The sequence below is a fragment of the Mastigoproctus giganteus genome, chromosome 4 (assembly GCF_048544385.1).
Source record: "Mastigoproctus giganteus isolate SK-2022 chromosome 4, ASM4854438v1, whole genome shotgun sequence".
Classification (NCBI taxonomy): domain Eukaryota; kingdom Metazoa; phylum Arthropoda; class Arachnida; order Uropygi; family Thelyphonidae; genus Mastigoproctus; species Mastigoproctus giganteus.
The window spans coordinates 174,654,566-174,674,247 of NC_143578.1; the positions used below are offsets into that span (position 1 = coordinate 174,654,566).

Genomic DNA, 19,682 nt, shown 5'->3' on the forward strand with positions numbered 1-19,682 from the left:
AGGGAAAGTCTTGTCTGACAAATATTATTGGATACTATGATATGGTTACAAAGGAACTGGATGCAAAAAATAATTTTGATATCATATACTTGGTTTCACGAAAGCTTTTGACGCTGTTGTCCATGGAAGACTACTGTACAAATTAGAGCAGAATGGTATTAATTGTAAGTTGCTGAAATGGATAAAAGGGTGGATGAGTGGGGGAAGACTGAGGGTGGTAATCAATAGAGGCTGTTATTAGTGGAGTCCCATAGGGTTCAGTGTTGGGCCCACTGTTGTTTTTTATATTTATCAATGATAGTGATGAAGGTATAACAAGCTTAGTTTCGAAATTTGCAGATGATATAAAGGTTGGCAAGGTTGTTGATGGCAATGTGCTACTGCAACAGGATCTAGAAAATTTGGGCAGATGGGTTTAGAAGTGGCAACTGAAGTTTAAACATTGACAAATGCAAAATACCGCATATGGGCAGAAGTAATCCCAGTGGAACGTACCAACTGTGTGGTACTACTCTTAAGATCATAGAAAATGAAAAAGATCTGGGAGTAATTCTTCAGTCACATATGAAATTTTCTGAGCAATGCAAACAGGCTTCAAGAGCAGGTCATCGGGTTTTGTCAATGATATACAGAAATTTTGCTATCAGGGAAAAGGAGGTGATTATCCCTTTGTATAAGGCAATAATCAGGCCACGTCTGGAGGCCTCATTTTAGGAAGGATGTAGATTTGCTTGGGCATGTACAGAGAAGGGTAACAAGATTGGTGAGGGGAGAATGAAGGGATCCTCTTACCAAGAGAGGCTTAAGTTCTGCAAACTGCAGCGGCTGGAGCCTAAGCACCTGTGAGGTAGTCTGATTGAGGTGTATAAGGCCTTGAATGGGTAGAGCATGCTGAAATCTGATGGGATTGTTCCACTTGCTCAAATTATGAACCTAAGAGGGCATACATTCAAATGGAGAAAAGACAGTTGTAGCATAGATGTGCGGAAATTTGCCTTTAGCCAGCGGGTGGCTAATTGCTGGAACAAACTGCCATCTGTCGTGGAAGTTGATAGCTTAAATAAATGCAAGGAGGAACTGGACAAACATTTAGAAGGAATGGTTGTGTGAATTTTTTTTATTATTATTATTATTTTTTTTATGTAACTGATGCTACATAAGCTCATACGCTTGCTTTCTTCTATCACATGCCTCTATTACTATTGTTATTACGTTTTAATGTGTTGGAACATTAAAAAGAGGTTTGCTGTAAAGAGCTTTGTAAAGAGTTGCTGACAAACTAAATGGGCTCTTTACAGCCCATTTAGTTTGTCAGCAACCTGAGCAGGATCATCAGTAGTTAAATTACATCAAATAAACCAATGTTTTGGTTTATTTGATGAAATTAGTGGAGAACAGAAGTTTGCAAGTACACCAATGCATAGAGTATTGTAAATAAAATTGTTAAATTTGAAGTGATGTTCAAGACATAAAAGGCAGATATTGCTGGGATATTACTGACATGGTATCACACAGATATAAAGGAATGCAGAATTAGAATTTCGAGAGTACAATGTGTACAGGAAGGATAAACGGGTTAGGAAGGGAGGAGGGGTTATGCTGTTAATTAAGAAAACATAAAATCAAAAGAAGTGCATCCAGTTGATATAGATGAACAGTGCACTGTTGAATCAGTTTGGTGTGACATGCGAAAGCAAAAATAAGAGTAGGAGTGTGTTATAGGCCTAATGACTCTAATGAATACAACAAAAAATTGTACAGAGAAATAGAATGGACCAGAAAATCAGATTGCTTTATAATGTGGGATTTGAACTTCCCAGACATTCACTGGAACTTGTGGGTTGGTCACTTGTACACTAGCAAGATTTGTGGATTTATTGGACGAATGATTTCTGCAGCAGCTTGTTCGAGTCGTAACCAGAGAGAGAGAGAGTGTAATACTCTTGATCTGGTGATCAGCAGTGATTATTCACGCATTAAGAATTTTCAGATAAAGGAACCACTTGGTGGCAGTGATCACAGTGTACCGATGTGGGACCAACTGATGATGCAAACTCAAAACGGGAAGTCTTCAAGGAAATAAGCTTGGAACCTACTAGGCTTGCACGTGCTTGCAGGCACTCTCCCGCTGGACCTAGAAATCATACAACGCGGCCTACTATACTACCTAGACAAAGGCACCCCACAGACTCTGGGGTTCACTATTGACCTAACCAGCAACAGAAATGTGGAAAAGAAGAGGATACAAACTCACCTGCAGCAGGCATGGCAGGAAAGGTGGAGCAACTCTCAAAAGGGAGAGATCACAAAGAAATTTCTACCCAATATTGAACAAAACTACCCAACCTCACCCAACTGGTTCTCCTCAGGTCTACAAGCAACGTACCTCTTAACTGGACATGGAGCGATTAATGCCAAACTGTCTCTACTTGGGATTCAGGTTGATCCAACTTGCACTTGCGGGGGGCTGGAGAGCTGGCAGCACCTAATGTATGACTGCAGGCTCTATGAAGACCTACGTGGTGTTTTACTCACCAGAATCCACTACTTACCACAGGGACAAGAACATCACCTCCTAGACACAAAGGAGGAGTATCAAGCCTTCTCGGATTATGCACAGGCACTGTTCACGAGGAGGAGGACGAGGAGAAACCAAATGGCTGCAGCCCACAACCCACTACCATTATAACCAAAGAACATCTGTTCTTCAGCTCACCAGGCTCCCTTGCCTGGTGCCTTTCCACCCCCTCCCCTGTGCCGGTGGTGGGACAGCCCCCCGGTGCCCCCTACTTTTTCCTGGTGAGGCATGGGCATGCCTCACTGACTTCTGGGGTTGCCTACTCTATCATCCCCATATTTCTGCCTTAACTCCCCCAGCCTTCAGTCTCCCACCGACTCTATCTTTATGCTAGCGAATGTCCCACACACAAAAACTTAATTATGTCAAAATTCCCGTTCGTCCATTCTTTCGGCCTTTATTATGCAAGCATTATCCCCCTCACCTAACGATCATCAAACCGACGATGATGGATATATGTATCTGTCTGTACGTACGTGCATATAAAAGAGCGCGCGCGTTTTTTTTTTTTTTTTTTTTTTTTTAAGGTCCTAGCCTCTGAAATCTCAGGAAATTAGGTGGCAGGACCTGCCAGAGTGAAACTAAAACTACTGGGTTCCTGGTCTGCCTCCACGGGGCAAAGGTGGGGCAACATTGGGCCTCAGCAGGGGTCCAATGGCTAAACGACCAGATGAACAACGGTACACGACATCACACAGATACAAAGCCCACACACTTTTAAATCTCTGCCATTTCCCAGTGAACTGGTACACCCACAATGAAAGCAACACGGAGATGGGGGAAACCCCTGGTGCCGTCTGACACTAAATACACCTTACACCTTAGGCTTTTCATACCAACTAAGAAATACTGTTTAAGGTTTAGGCTCAAATGGAGGGCAGATGAACTAATCAGACTTGTGGCAGAGAAGAAAAATACATGTGATCATTTCGATTCCCTGCCACAAGTAGAGGGGTAGAGCTGTGGGGCTTGGCCACAGACACAACAACAATCAAGCCATTGAATGATGCAGAATACTTGCTCCTGAAGTGGGCTACCTGGAAGTCTCATCTCCCACCACAACTTCACACAACACAGTTAGACAAGGCACTAAATTTAACCAGATTTGCAGCCTTAATGAATGAAAGAAGACTAATCTTCACCATCAAAATGATTGCTGGAAGAATCTCAGTGCCCAACATTTTGGACACAGTGTGCCGGTGGAACCCCCAAACAGTGCTCCGCTCCACTCCGTCTAGGTTCCATTTTAAAGATCTGTTCCTCCCCTTTCAGAAGCTCAATCCTTGGAGGACGCCGACCTGTGCAAAATCATAGATGACAAAAAGTATAGACAGCTCATCCTAGATCTGCACGTCGGTTCCACAACCATCAACTGATGTGAGATCGCTCCGGCTCAGCAAAAATTTCAGGGAAACTTGAATTCAAGAAACTATCCTGTGTTATTTTAATTTATTTTATTATTTTAATTTAATGCGGTATTCTTATTATTGTATTTTATTTTTTAACTATACACAATCTGCTTTTACCTATATACAATATGTTATTTATTTATCCTTTATTATATTTCCGGCGAGATGATATCTCTGCCACTTGTTAACATCCAGCTTAGTCCCGTGACGGGTACTATAAAGTCTGGGTACCTGTATGTATCTTTGCATCTTATAAATGCAGATCATATTTATTGATTTACAGATTATCAGGCAGCAAGCCTTTGGTAGATATAAGCTAGTGTGTAATCAAGTCACAAAGGAGGTTAGGCAAGCAAAGACAGATTACAAGAAATCTTTGGCAAAGAAAAACAGAAAAGACTTCTTTACTCTAGAGGAACGAGATGAATCAGAAGGTTCATTTGATATCAATGGATCGACTGTTGATGATCCTGCTCAGAAAGCTGACAAACTGAATAAGCATTTTGCATCTACATTCACACATGAGGAATTCTGTAGAGAAGTGGAGGACAGTAGCTTGTTAAACTACTTTAACAAGTTTAAGACAGCTAAATGATTTTGTATTAACTCAGAGCAAAGCGGGGGAGAAATTGAAGTTAAACGTAAGAAAAGCACATGGGATAGATGGGATCTATCCAGTTATATTAAAGGAGGCAGCAAAGGAAATAAGAAAACCCTTAGCATAATTATGAGAGCATTGTTGGACTCAGAGCAGTTCCCTCATCCTGTAGATGTGCAAATTATCTCCAATACACAAAGGGTGACACGAATAATTACAGACTTGTTAGTTTAACGATTTGCGGAAGTTTGCCTTTAGTCAGCGGGTAGTTGATTGCTGGAACAGACGCAACTGTTCTTGTGGAAGTTGATAGCTTAAATAAATTTAAGGCTGAACTAGACAAACATTTGCAGTGACCGAATCGGTGAAATGGGAAGGTTTTTTTTTTTTTTTTTTTTTTTTTTGGCTGATGCTCTATAAGCATGCTTCTTTCTTCATATGCATCAGTTCAGGCATATGATGCAAGACGCAAGGATCCTTGAGGTTTTCACAGATATTCTCTCAGATATGCCAGACAAGTTGTACTTGCTACCTGGGGGTCTAAAATGCTGATGGAACTGACATTCGGGTGACATTCAAGTCAAGTGGACCCAATTTCGGCAAAGTCCAGACAGTCTGTAACAGCCAAATCCTCTATTTGCACTTTCACAAAGGTGGGACTGTTAGTAATCCTGGGTATAATCTCCATGCACAAGCACACTGTGGGTGAAAACTCAGGTGTGAACCAACTTCAGCAGGGATCGAGGTGTGGTGCCCACACCACATGGAGGAATGTCGCCTCTCTGTGTTACCAGGCAATACTACATGGTAGATGACTCTTGTCAACCAGTGCACTGCAACCGCTTTGCTTATTGGAGGCTTGAAGTGGTGGAACCCATGTTTAGTCTCCATAGCTAAGATTCAGTCAACCCTTCCCCATCTCTTAAATCATGCAGTATGACTAATGACTTTTGATGTTATTATGAACATCATAGCGAGATCCAATCTTCCTTAAATTTCGAGGGTACAGCTCTAAAACAGTGTTTGCAGGCTGGCCGCTAGTTAGTACACTGGACCGAATCTATTGGTAACTCTTTAGAAGGCTTCCGGATCAGCTAGTGTATAATCTTGCTACCTCTACTCTGCGAGATAGTGACTGGAGGGAGTCCAAGTAGTGTGCATGCGAGGGGTATTTTCAAGGCCACATTATGTCAAGGATCTGGGTATATTCTTACATGTGTACGCTATATCCAAAAATTTCATTACTTCATACAGCATGTCCCTCCCATTTTTTCTTACTATTGAATACACCATGAACTGTTAAACTAACAGAGTAAGCTTATCTGCGAAAAGATCTAAACCTCCCAAACACTTCCTAGTTCATTTCACAAATATACGTGGTCTCAGTACTAATCTCAATGATGTCCATTTCCACTTGCAGTCTGCCAAACCCCATGTACTTTTTCAGACAGAATCTCAGTTATCGGTAAATTCAACTACCGCTCATCTCAGTTGCCAAAATTATTGGCTATATGATTCCTTTTGCCTCAAAGGTGGTACTTGCGCTAATGTCCATTCTGATATTCCCTGTCAGAGAATTGGTAATTTGGAATCTCCTCTTTTCGATCTTCTCTGGCTTAAAATCTCTCTACCTCATTGTGTCAAATTCACCTTTTGTCTCTACTATTCTCCCAACTCCACTAATCACTTGGAGCTCTTTGACATCCTCTCTTTGCAACTTGACTATCTCCAGTCCAACTTTCCTAACAGTAAGGTAATTTTCTTTGGTGATTTTAATGTTCACAACTCCAGCTAGCTTCCATTTTCTAGTCACACCGACTCTGCTGGCCGAGATGCTGAGGCTTTTGCAATTACTAATAACCGTGCACAGATGTTCATTTACCTACAAGGAATACTGGACAATCTTAACCATACAGCCAATACACTTGATCTTTTTCTCACAAACAACCCTTTTAAGTACACGGTTGAAGTGAGAGGTCCTTTAGGCACATCAGATCACAACTTGGTGATTGTCTCTTTTCCAATGGAGCCTTTATCTCATGGCTATTCCCAAACTCGTATTGTTTGCATTACAAGAATCCAAAATGGGATGACCTGCAAGATTTATTTTCTTCTTTTCCTTTGTTGGATTACTGTTTCAAAACTTCTGCTGTCAGTGTTTACTCAGATCGTGTCAGTAAAATTATTCTTGTAGGAATGGAATCCTTTATTCCACACTCCACTTTAAAATCTTGTCCTTTATCTAAACTTTGGTTTTCCAATAAATGTGCTGAGGCTCTTCAAGAGAAGAACATTGCATATCATAATCAGCTTGTTTCAATTCTTCAGTTTCATTTTCTGCCTAAACCAAAGTTCACAACAATTGTAAAGCAGTTATTAATCAGTTCAAATTTTGAACAGGCCAAGAGTAGAAAACTTGCTTCTTGGTGGCAAAGCATTCTGGTCCCTTGCCAAAGCTCTGGCTGCAACTTTTGCTCATCTCTGCTCCCACCTCTGTCAAAACCAGATGGTTCTATTTTCAATTCAGCCAAGGATAAAGCAGACCTGCTAGCATCCCATTTTTCTTCCAACTCATGTATTAATGATCTTGGTAAAACACCTCCCACCATTCCCAACAAGTTCTGTTCAATGCCTCCTGTGGTCTTCTGTTAAAAGGATGTATGAAGGATTTTGACAAAGCTTGATGCCAAGAAAGCTCCAGGCCCTGATAGTATTTCTCCACTTGTTCTCAAAACTTGTGCTCCTGAACTTACTGCTGTTCTTTGCCGCCTTTTTTCACTTTCTTATTCCAAAGGTGTTTTTCCTTCTGCTTGGAAATTTGGTCATATCCAGCCAGTTCCTAAAAAGGTGACATATCCCTCCCATTCAATTATCATCTGCAATTACTTCTACTCTTTCCCAAGTAATGAAGAAATCAATTAACCGCCAACTCTTAAACTACCTAGAAACCTACAGTCTGATCAACGATCGCCAGTATGGATTCCATCAGTGTCGATCAACTGGTAATATTCTGGCTTATGTTATTGATTTATGGACTAATTCAATGGAAACGTTCAGTGAAACACAAGTAGTTGCTCTTGACATCTCAAAGGCTTTGAATCGTGTTTGGCATAAAGGTCTTCTAAACAAGCTTCCATTTTATGGTTTTCCAACTGTTTTTTGTAATTGGTTATCCAGTTTTCTCTAATCGCTTATATCACCCTCAGTGAGCGATCAGTTTTCTCTGATCGCTCACTGAGGGTGATGGTAGATGGCATTCTGTCTTCTAACTTGTCCACTAATGTTGGTGTTCTCCCAAGGTTCAGTTCTTTCCCCCACTCTTTTCCTCTTGTATGTTAATGATCTTCTTCCTTTGACTGGAAATCCTATCCATACTTTTGTCGAAGATAGCACATTGCCTTCCACTTTCCATTTTGCCCTTCTCAATCAGCTTCTACTTCTCAAATATCCACTACCAATTCCTTAAATACCAATCTCCAGGTAATTTTCCAGTGGGGCAAAGACAACTCAGTTGATTTCAATCCTTCTAAAACTCAGTTTTGTCTTATATCTCACAAAAAGGATTCTTCTGCTCCTATGCTTATCTTTGGTGACACTCCGATTTCTAGGCAAAATGATATATCTCCTTTGGGGATTACCCTGACTTCTGATCTCTCTTGGCACAATCACGTTACAAATATTGCTTCCTCTGCATCTAAAAAACTTGGTTTTCTCTTTCGCTCTCGTCATTACTTTTCTTCCAAACAGCCGTTCACTCTGTAAAAATCGCAAATCCTCCCCTACCATGGAATATTGTTCCCCACATCTGGCGCAGTGCCCCCAAAACCTCTCTCAGGCATCTTGATTCTGTTCAGAAGAGGGTAGTTAGGTTAATTAATGATTCATCTCTAACAGAGTCTCTCCACTCACTGTCTCATAGATGTACTGTTTCTGTTGCATGTCTTTTCTAAAGATACTTCCATGGGCACTGTTCTTCTGAATTGGCTTCTATAATTCTCGCTCTCTCTTTCAAAACAGTCCAAATACGTGCCGCCCCCAGCCAAGATCCGTTTACTGTCCAACTTCAAACTCACAGAACCAACTCTTCATCTTCCTCGTTTATTCATTCAAATGCCATTTTCTGGAACAACCTTCTTTCATACGTATTTCCTGAAAATTACAGTCTACAGAAGTTCAAGTCTAATGTCAACAAATATCTTCTTTTGTATTCTCAGCCTTCAACCCAAGCACAGTACTAACTACTATAAGTTCTAATGTCTCTCATGTTTGGGGTTTTCATAAAAAAAAAAAAAAAAAAAAATGCTAATGCTAAAACTTCTGTTTTATGGAGTCACTGGTTAAAGAAGCATTGCCGGATCATCTTGACAAGATTGCAGTAATAATTCAGACAACATGGGTTTGTTAAGGGGAAGTCTTGTCTGACCAATTTGATTGGCTACTATCATGTGGTCACAAAGAACTGGATGCAAAAATTAATTTTGATATTATATACTTGGATTTATTTCAGAAAAGAGCTTTTGATTGTGTTGCACATGGAAGACTACTGTACAAATTTGAGCAGTTTGGCGTTAAGGAAGTTGATAAAAGGAGGGTTAAGAGGGAGAAGACAGAGAGTGGTAATCAATGGACACTGTACTTCTTGGACTAATGTTATTAGTAGAGTCCCCCAGGGTTCATTGTTGGGCCCATTGTTGTTTTGTATATTTATCAATGATATTGATATATTAGGCTTAATGTCAAAGTCTGCAGGGTTATTAATGACAGTATGTTACTGCAACAGGATCTAGAAAAGTTGGGCTTAGTAGTGGAAACTGCGGTTTAGTGTTGACAAATGCAAAGTACTGCAGATGATTACAGTAACACCCAGAGAAACGTACCAACTGTGTGGTACTACACTTAAAGTGGTAGAAAATGAAAAAGACCTGGGGGTAATTGTGCATTCAGATATGAAGTTTACTGAGCAGTGCAGACAGGCAGCCAGAGCAGGTCATGGATAAAGGTATAAGTTTCTTGAATGGACTGAGCATACCCAATGCTGATGGGATTCTTCCTCTTGCTCCGATGACAAACCTATGGGCACTTAAACCCAAATTGAGGAAAGACAGTTGTCGAACAGATGTGTGGAAATTTGCCTTTAGCAGGTTGTTGTGGAAGTTGATAGTTTAAATAAGTTCAAGAAGAAGTGGACAAAGTTTTGGAGTGAATGTATAGGTGAAAAGGGAAGGTTTTTTTTTTTTTTTTTTTTGGCTGATGCTGTATAAGCTTGCTTTCTTGCATCACATGCCTCTGCTAATGCTAAGACAGGAAGTCAAAGATATGCAAGCATATGGAACAAGTAATGACCATCCTGATCATTGTATCAACCACTGGCATGGTGCCAAAGAGCCTCCATAAGAAACTAGCACAGGCCTTCCAGAGAACATTTACATGGAACTCCAGATGGCCACGATCCGGAACACTTCCATAATAGTAAGTAAGTTACTTGATCAATAGAAATAATAATAATAACAACAATAATCAGACAAAACAACCACCCATGCACTTGGTAGCACTTTGGGGCGGGGAAAACCCTATAAAGGTGGAAAGGCTTTTTTTTTTTATAACAACAATACAGGTCTGGAAGCCCCATTTGTATTAGGATGTGATCCTGCCGGAGTGAGTGCAGAGAAGAGCAACAAGACTAATGAGGGGGAACAAAAACTTATCCATACAAGGAAAGGATTCAGTTCTGTAAATTGCAGCATATGGAGACTAGACCTGCAAGGAGATCGAATTGGTAAGGTATTTAAGGCTCCGAATGGAACACATGAGCTCAATGCCGATGGAATCTCCTTCCTCTTATTGTCAGAGAATGGACAGACAGGGCAAAAGTTGATGACGCTGTAAAGCATATATCATCTTTTAAAGGCACAAAAGGTGATATTGTTGTACATGTTGGCACCAATGACATTAAGAGTAGGAGATCTGCAGATTTACTTAACAAGTACAGGTCAATGTTGCAAAACAGTCGTGAGTCAGGGTTAAATTTGAAAGTGTCTGCAATTCTGCCCAGACATGATAGGAGGGAATACATGATGAGAGCCTTGTCAATCAATTCGGCCCTGGAAAGCTTGTGCAAGGCTCAAGGGGTTGAATTTTTTTCAGCGTGGTCTGTGCTTGTTAGCAGGAGAGACTGCATCTACAGGGATGGGATACACTTAATAGAAAGGGTGCAAGAATATTTGCTGATGCTATCGAGGCAGTGTTAGGTTGTTCGGAAAACTTCTAGCTTGGGGGAATTCACAGACTAAAAGGTTAAAAGTAGCCACAAGCAGAGGTGAAGGTGATTCTTGCACAACTTCTATTAGAATAAGTAGCAACCTGGATCGTGAGGTTCTGGGGGTTTCAGGGACTGATGGCAGTCATCGTGAAACAGGTGGGTATATGGGATGTGTTGGGGTAACTAAGAATAAGAATAGGTGTATGTATACTTTGCATGTATAACAATGCTAGAAGTATAGTAAATAAATTTGATGAATTTGAAGTGCTGGTCAAGATATCAAAGGCGGATACTCTTGGGATAGCAGAGACGTGGTGACACACAGATATAAGGAATGCACAACTGGAATTTTGGGAGTACAATGTGTACAGAAAGGATAGACAGGATAGGAAGGGAGGAGGTGTTATGCTGTTAATTAAGAAAACATAAAATCAAAAGAAGTGCATCCAGTTGATATAGATGAACAGTGCACTGTTGAGTCAGTTTGGTGAGACATGCGAAAGCAAAAATAAGAGTAGGAGTGCGTTATAGGCCAAATGACTCGAATGAGTACAATGAACAATTTTACAGAGAAATAGAGTGGGCTAATAAATCAGAATGTATTATAATGGGGGATTTTAACTTCCCAGATATTGACTGGAACTTGTGAGTTGGTCACACACACTAGTAAGACTTTTTGGATTTATTGGATGATTGTTTTCTGCAGCAGCATGTTCGAGAGACAACCAGAGAGGGTAATACTTTTGATCTGGTTATCGTGTATTAAGAGTTTGCAGATAAAGGAACCACTAGGTGGCAGTGATCACAGTGTACTGATGTGGGATTTACTTAAAGATATAATTACCGTCAGGGGTAAAGGAAAGGGTTTTTGCTTACGTAAAGGTGAGTACAGTGGTCTCAGACAGTTTTTAAATTCTGTACAGTGGGATCAACTGATGATGTTACCAACAGTAAATTCTAAGTGGGAAGCATTCAAGGAATTAATCGTGAATGCTACTAAAAGTTTCATACCTATTAAGAAATATTGTTCAAGGTTTAGGCCTAAATGGTTATCAAATGAACTAATGAGACTCGTGACAGAGAAGAAAAATGCATGGGATGCATTTAAATTATCAAGCGACTCAGAAGCCTATGGCAGATATAAGCTAGTCTGTAATCAGGTCACAAAGGAGGTTAGGCAGGCGAAGGCAGATTATGAGAAATCTTTGGCAAAAGATGTTAAGAAAAACAGCAAGGATTTCTTTACTTATATAAACTCTAAAAGGAAAGGGATGAATCTGATTGGTCCACTTGATATCGATGGTTCCACTGTTGATGATCCTGCTCAGATAGCGAACAAACTGAATGAGTATTTTGCATCTACATTCACACATGAGGAGTTATTAAGGTTTGAAAATGGCAGAAGGTTATCAAATTGTAGCAGGGTGCTTAATGATTTTGTAATAACTGAGAGCAAAGTGGAGGAGAAATTGTTGAAGTTAAACCTAAGAAAGGCACCTGGGGTGGATGAGATCTATCCAGTTATATTAAAGGAGGTGGCAAAGCAACTAAGCAAACCCTTAGCCATAATTATGAGAGCATCCTTGGACTCAGGGGAGGTCCCCATGGACTGGAGATGTGCAAATGTATCCCCAATCCACAAAGGGGGATCGAAGGGTGACACGAGTAATCACAGACCAGTTAGTTTAACTTCTGTTCCGGGTAAAATAATGGAGTCACTGGTTAAAGATGCATTGTAGGATCATCTAGACAAGACTGCAGCAATAATTCAGATAGAGCATGGGTTTGTTAAGGGAAAGTCTTGTCTTACAAATTTGATAGGATATTATGATGTGGTTACAAAGAAACTGGATGTAAAAAATAATTTTGATATCATATATTTGGATTTCAAGAAAGCTTTTGACACTTGCACAGTGTCAAAAGACTATTGTACAAATTGGAGCAGAATGGTATTAAGGGTAAGTTGCTACAATGGATAAAAGGATGGTTGAGTGGGAGAAGACAGAGGGTGGTAATTAATGGGTGCTGCTCTTTGTGGATTAATGTTATTAGTGGAGTCCCACCGGATTCGGTGTTGGGTCCTCTGTTGTTTTGTATATTTATCAATGATATTGATGAAGGTATATCAGGCTTAGTGTCGAAGTTTGTAGATGATGCAAAGGTTGGCAGGGTTGTTAATGACAGTAATGGCAGTGGATCTGCAACAGGATCTAGATAATTTGGGCAGATGGGCTAAGAAGTGGCAACTGCAGTTTAACCTTGACAAATGCAAAGTACTGCATATGGGTAGAAGTAACCCCAGAGAAATGTACCAACTGTGTGGTACAAAACCTAAAGTGGTAGAAAATGAAAAAGACCTGGGAGTAATTGTGCAATCAGATATGAAGTTTTCTGAGCAATGCAGACAGGCTGCCAGGGCAGGTCATGAGGTTTTGTCAATGATATATAGGAATTTTGCTAGCAGGAACAAGGAGGTGATTGTCCCTCTGTATAAGGCAATGGTCAGGCCACACCTTGAGTACTGCGTACAGGTCTGGAGGCCTCATTTTAGGAAGGATGTAGATTTGCTTGAGCTTGTATAGAGAAGGGCAACAAGATTGGTGAGGGGAATGAAGGGATTCTCTTACCAAGAGAGGCTTAAGTTCTGCAAATTGCAGTGGCTGGAGACTAGGCACCTACTCGGTGATCTGATTGAGGTGTATAAGGCCTAGAATGGGTTGAGCCCGCTGAATTCTGATGGGATCCTTCCACTTGTTCAGATTAAGAACCTAAGGGGGCATAAATTCAAATTAAGAAAAGACTGATGTAGAATAGATGTGTGGAAATTTGCCTTTAGCCTGCGGGTGGTTAATTGCTGGAGCAAACTTCCGTCTGTCGTGGAAGTTGATAGGTTAAATAAATTTGAGGAGGAACTGGACAGGCATTTGTAGGGAATGGTGTGATTTTTTTTTTTTTTTTTTGGCTGATGCTGCATAAGCTCATACACTTGCTTTCTTGCATCACATGCCACTACTACTACTATTACTATATGGGATTTATTTATTTTATTTTTTTTTTGACTGGCTGGTGTTACCTTGCTTTCTTACATTATTTTCTGCTACTAATACTAATAAAAGCAGTATGTTCCCCCCCCCCCCACTTTATGGAAATGTTTATATAACCAGATGGCCAACTCCAGGAAGTTATCAGGTTTTAATATAGATAATTTTATATTCTAAGAATAAAAAACAAAAGGAAAAGAAGAACAAAATATATACTTACATGGCAATATATTCATTAATCTATTTTTAAATTTGTTTACAGGAAGGTTAGCACTGACAAATTTGTTGGGCTGGGTTTTCATGGAAGCTAGTTTCTGAAAGAAAAATAAATCATATATGTATAAACACACACACACACACACACACACACACACACACACACACACACACACACACACACACACACACACACACACACACACACACACACACACACACACACACACACACACACACACACACACACACACACACAACAGTATAAAAAATTCTATAGTGCTTTACATAAATAGCATATGGATAAAAATTAAATCAAATATAAGACAAGGCCAAAACTATGGTATTTATTCAAGTCTAAGACAATCTCAATTTTTAAATGTTCAATGAACAAATTTCAACATCATCTGTTAGCATTATGATCATATACATAAGAAATCTTGGGTGTTCAAAATATTTATTAACACTTGGAAACAAATGCTTGTTTGTTCGATTTTGCGAAAGAGAGTATTACTGAAGCAAGTTCTAGAAAGATCCCTGCTAAAGAGAGTATTACTGAAGCAAGTTCTAGAAAGATCCCTCAAAGTGGTATTTATATTATTTGGACCAGTTCAATGACCTAGCTATCATCTACATCAACTGGACTCAAAACTTATGGCAAAATCATCGCTGAAGATTTAATAAAAATGAAATACTGGGTTTTTTTTTAACCCTCAATCAAGCACAACTAACTCATGTTCACAATATTAAATTAATACACCAACCGTTTAAATTAACATAGTTTAATATTCACAAAAATAATGGATATTATAAAATAATCTATTTACAATGACTGACTTACTATACATTATAATAAAATAAAATGCAATAAAATAAAATAAAAATAAAAAGTTAAAATACAATAAAATATAAATACTTAAAAGCGTTAAAACTGCAATTGTAGCTTTCAGGGGCACCTGCCTCCTTTCTCAACAACACAGCACATTAAGCAACACATCCTTAAGTATCAGGTTCACGGCACACGCTGACCAGGTGCATAAATTCTGGGACTGCAAGTGGCTCGAGAGCTTGTGGATTGGTTCATCTGAAAATAATACTATGAATAGAGATAGGGGTGTTCAGCTTCACCCTCTTTTCGAGGCTGTAATTCTCACAAAAGATGAGCATTTCTGCCTTTCACGCCCCCGAGCCGCTTCCAGTTCTGGTACACACAAAGAATATACTGCTCATGAGCCTGGTCAACCACGTGTGCCATGAACCTGATACTTAAGGATGTGTTGGTTAATGTGCTGTGTTGTTGAGAAAGAAGGCAGGTACCCCCAAAAGCTACAATTGCAGTTTTAACACTTTTAAGTATTTATATGTTATTGAATTTTAACTTTTTTATTTTTATTTTATAATATCTATTATTTTTGTAAATATTAAACTATGTTAATTTAAACGGTTGGTGTATTAATTTAATATTGTGAACATGAACTTTCCCAACCTTAGAGGCCTTTTTGAAGAACAACTAACTACAAATAAATTTAAATTTAATCTAAAAATTCAAGCATCTAAAATATCAGATCTATTACTTTGAATATTTGTAGAAGAATAAGAGAAATTTACTTCAATATGATACGTAGAACACTTCTGTATGATACTATCCAGAAATCAAATGAATAAAAGATTAATGCAAAATGATTACAGTAAAAAATCAATTGAACACAATTCAAAAATTAACTAAAATTATGTCATATGCTTACTCAGGCATCTGCTCTTTTTGATTCTCCCTTAGTTGTGAAAAAAAAAAAAAAAAATTTCAAATAAACTGCTTTATTCTTACTGACATTTCTCATTTGTCTCATATACAAAAAACGATGAAATTTGAATGTGTAAAGCATGAAAAATTGAAAAGTCAACCATAGAAGTACACAAAATGCTTGTGTAGTTCATGGATAACACGCTCTGACAAAAAAAAAAAAAAAAGAGTTTTTCTGAGAGAAATTTTCATTTGAAGGGGAAGAAAGAAGTGGTTACTTGTCAATATCCCAAAATGATGATAACATCAGTAAAGTCCAGCAGCTTTATTCACTTGAATTGAGAACTGACCATTTGAAAAATTAATGATGAGCCATCCCTTTCATTTAGTTTGGGCCATTTTGACCAAGAATTTGTGTATGAGGTGAGTGAGCACCAAATTTTTTTGATGCCTTCTCAATTGAGATCAAAGACTGCGTTTTTGACCAACAAAAACATTCCCATCATGCTTTGCCCAACTTATTCACCTGATTTGTTACCATGCAACTTTTGCTGTTCCCAAAATTAAAAGAGTACATGAAACGGAAACTATTTGAATAGATTCAGGGAATCCAATCAAAATAATAAGTCACCGAAAAGCTTTCACAAAAAGAACACCTTCAAAAATGTTTTGATCAGTGGCAAGAATGATGGAACGAGTATGTGGTTGAAGGAGATTATACTAGAGAATACTGACATCACTGAACAAAATTAAGCTTTAGCAGCAATTATATTTTAGCATTAAATCAGATCACACACCAACCATAAGAGTAAGTATTTACTGTAACTAAAATATTTACATATTAAAATAAAATAAATAAATATTTACAAAAACTGCTATTATATTAAATTAAATTATATACATAAAAAACATTAAAACTGTGATAAAATCCTTGAGATAAAATACACTAAAATAAACCGGATTAAAAGCGATAAAAACGATAAAAATCTCTGGAGCTTTCGGAGGCATCCGCCTCCTTCTTCAGCAGTAACAAAACTTCCTGCAGCATGTCCATATATAACAGGCTCACGGTACCTATACACGTGGTGCAGTCGGCGCATGGTCTGAACTGGAAGCGGAAATAGCTCGGGAACGTGTTAAGCAAAACCGTTCATCCGTACTTAGGATGATAGTTTCAAACAGAGGATGCATACGCATACCTCTGTCCCTATTCATAATATTGTGGTCGGATGAACAGATTCGTAGGCTCTCGAGCCATTTACGGTTCCAGAACCCATGCGCTCGATCCACGATAACCGCATCCTGTGGGGAAATTTGATGCTGCTTCTCCCAAAAATGCTCGGCCACAGCAGACTTATTGTAATCAGCGGTTTTTTATTCGGGCGTTACTGAGCATCTCGCTAGAGTTTTGCGGGGTTATAAAACATGCTGTGTGCAGCTTCCAGGGCGGAGGTTGCACACAGTGTTGTCTCAGGTAAAAGACCCAATAGCAAAGGACCTGAGTAGTGGAGTAGTATACAGGATAAAATGCCCGGATTGTGGGGAATGTTGTGTGGGCGAGACAAAACGACGGCTCAAGGATCGTCTGGGGGAGCATGCAAATGCTATAAAAAACCGCTGATTACAATAAGTCTGCTGTGGCCGAGCATTTTTGGGAGAAGCAGCATCAAATTTCCCCACAGGATGCGGTTATCGTGGATCGAGCGCATGGGTTCTGGAACCGTAAATGGCTCGAGAGCCTACGAATCTGTTCATCCGACCACAATATTATGAATAGGGACAGAGGTATGCGTATGCATCCTCTGTTTGAAACTATCATCCTAAGTACGGATGAACGGTTTTGCTTAACACGTTCCCGAGCTATTTCCGCTTCCAGTTCAGACCATGCGCCGACTGCACCACGTGTATAGGTACTGTGAGCCTGTTATATATGGACGTGCTGCAGGAAGTTTTGTTACTGCTGAAGAAGGAGGCAGATGCCTCCGAAAGCTCCAGAGATTTTTATCGTTTTTATCGCTTTTAATCCGGTTTATTTTAGTGTATTTTATCTCAAGGATTTTATCACAGTTTTAATGTTTTTTTATGTATATAATTTAATTTAATATAATAGCAGTTTTTGTAAATATTTATTTATTTTATTTTAATATGTAAATATTTTAGTTACAGTAAATACTTACTCTTATGGTTGGTGTGTGATCTGATTTAATGCTAAAATATGAATTTTCCCAACCTCAGAGGCCTTTTTCAGGATTTAGCAGCAATTAACCAATGCTTGGAAAGTTCCTAAAAAAAAAAATCACTACCCCAAACAGTTCTTTATTAGAGTTGTTTTTATTACATCTAGTGGTAAAACAACATATGTGTTTATATAAAATTTATTTTATTTCATCATAAAATAATATAATGTTAATTCAAATAAAAAATAAGAATAATAATAAAATATAAATTTGAACAGTAAGTTTAAAAGGCTGTGTAGCTTTCATGGATTGAAAAGAAAGAAAGAACAGAGGTATATTTAGTATGCTTGAATCAAATTAAATGAATATTTATTAACTGATTGATTGATTTGTTGTTTTATGGCACATTTTGGGACATTATGCTATTCTCTATATTAATATAGAGAATAGCATAATGTTATTCTCATATAGAGAATAGCATAATATATATATATTAATATATATTCTCTATATTAATATAGAGAACAATCATAGGTGAGCAAAGGAGAGGCCATTCAATCACAATGTCTTATAATGGGAGATTTTAACTTTCCAGATGTTGAATAGAATTTGTGGATTGGTCACTCATACAGCAGCAAGGCTCTTGAAGATTTCTTGGATGACTGTTTTCTACAGCAGCACATTAGAGAGAAGCAATACTCTTGACATGGTTATCAGTAGTGATTCTTCATGTATTAAGAATCTACTGGTAAAAGCCCACTGGATAGTAGCAATTAGCATTAGTTGAGGCATACGATGCAAGAAAGCAAACTTATACAGCATCACCAAGAAAAAAAAAAAAACTTCCCATTCCACCCATCCAGTCAGTCCAAATGTTTGTCTAGTTCAGCCTTAAATTTATATAAGCTATCAACTTCCACAACAACAGATAGTCTGTTCCAGCAATCAACTACTTGTGGCTAAAGGCAAACTTCTGTACATCTATTCTACAACTCTTTCCTCAATTTGAATCCATGCCCCTTGAGGTTCTTAATATGAGCAAGCAGAAGTATCCCATCAGCATTGAGCCTGCTCAAACCATTCAAGGCCTTATACACCTCAATCAGGTGACCTCGCAGGTGCCTAGTCTCCAGATGCTGCAACTGCCAGAAAGAACTTAAGCCTCTCTTGGTAAGAGCACCCCCTCCCTTTGTTCCTCTCACCAATCTTGTTGCTCTTCTCTGTACTGGTTCTAACAACTCTACATCCTTCCTAAAATGATGCCTCCAGACTTGTACGCAGTACTCAAGGCATGGCCTGACCATTGCCTTATACAAAGGGATAATCACCTACTTGTCTCTGATAGCAAAATTCCTATATAACATTGACAAAACTCCATGACCTGCTCTGGAAGCCAGTCTGCACCTCAGAGAACTTCATATCTGACTGCACAATTACCCCTAGGTATTTTTCATTCTCCACTTCCCTAAATGTAGTACCACACAGTTACATTTCTCTTGGGTTACTGTTACCCATATACAGTACTTTGCATTTGTCAATGTTAAACTTCAGTTGCGACTTCTCAGTCCATCTGATCCTGTTGCAGTAGTATACTGTCTTTACTGTCATTAACAACTCTGCCAACCTTTCTATCATCTGCAAACTTGGACAATAAGCCTAATAT

General features: G+C 38.8%; 1 protein-coding gene across 6 annotated transcripts in view; it reads right to left on the minus strand.

Moving 5' to 3' along the window:
- LOC150087215 (tyrosine-protein phosphatase Lar-like) overlaps positions 1 to 19,682 on the minus strand; it is a 1,652,393-nt gene that overhangs the window by 90,989 nt on the left and 1,541,722 nt on the right. For all 6 annotated transcript variants that reach the window (XM_090371077.1, XM_090371082.1, XM_090371081.1 and 3 more), the window contains one exon: positions 14,106 to 14,199. In XM_090371077.1, coding sequence (XP_090227203.1) covers positions 14,106 to 14,199 — 94 coding nt within the window. The remainder of the gene's footprint in view (positions 1 to 14,105; positions 14,200 to 19,682) is intronic.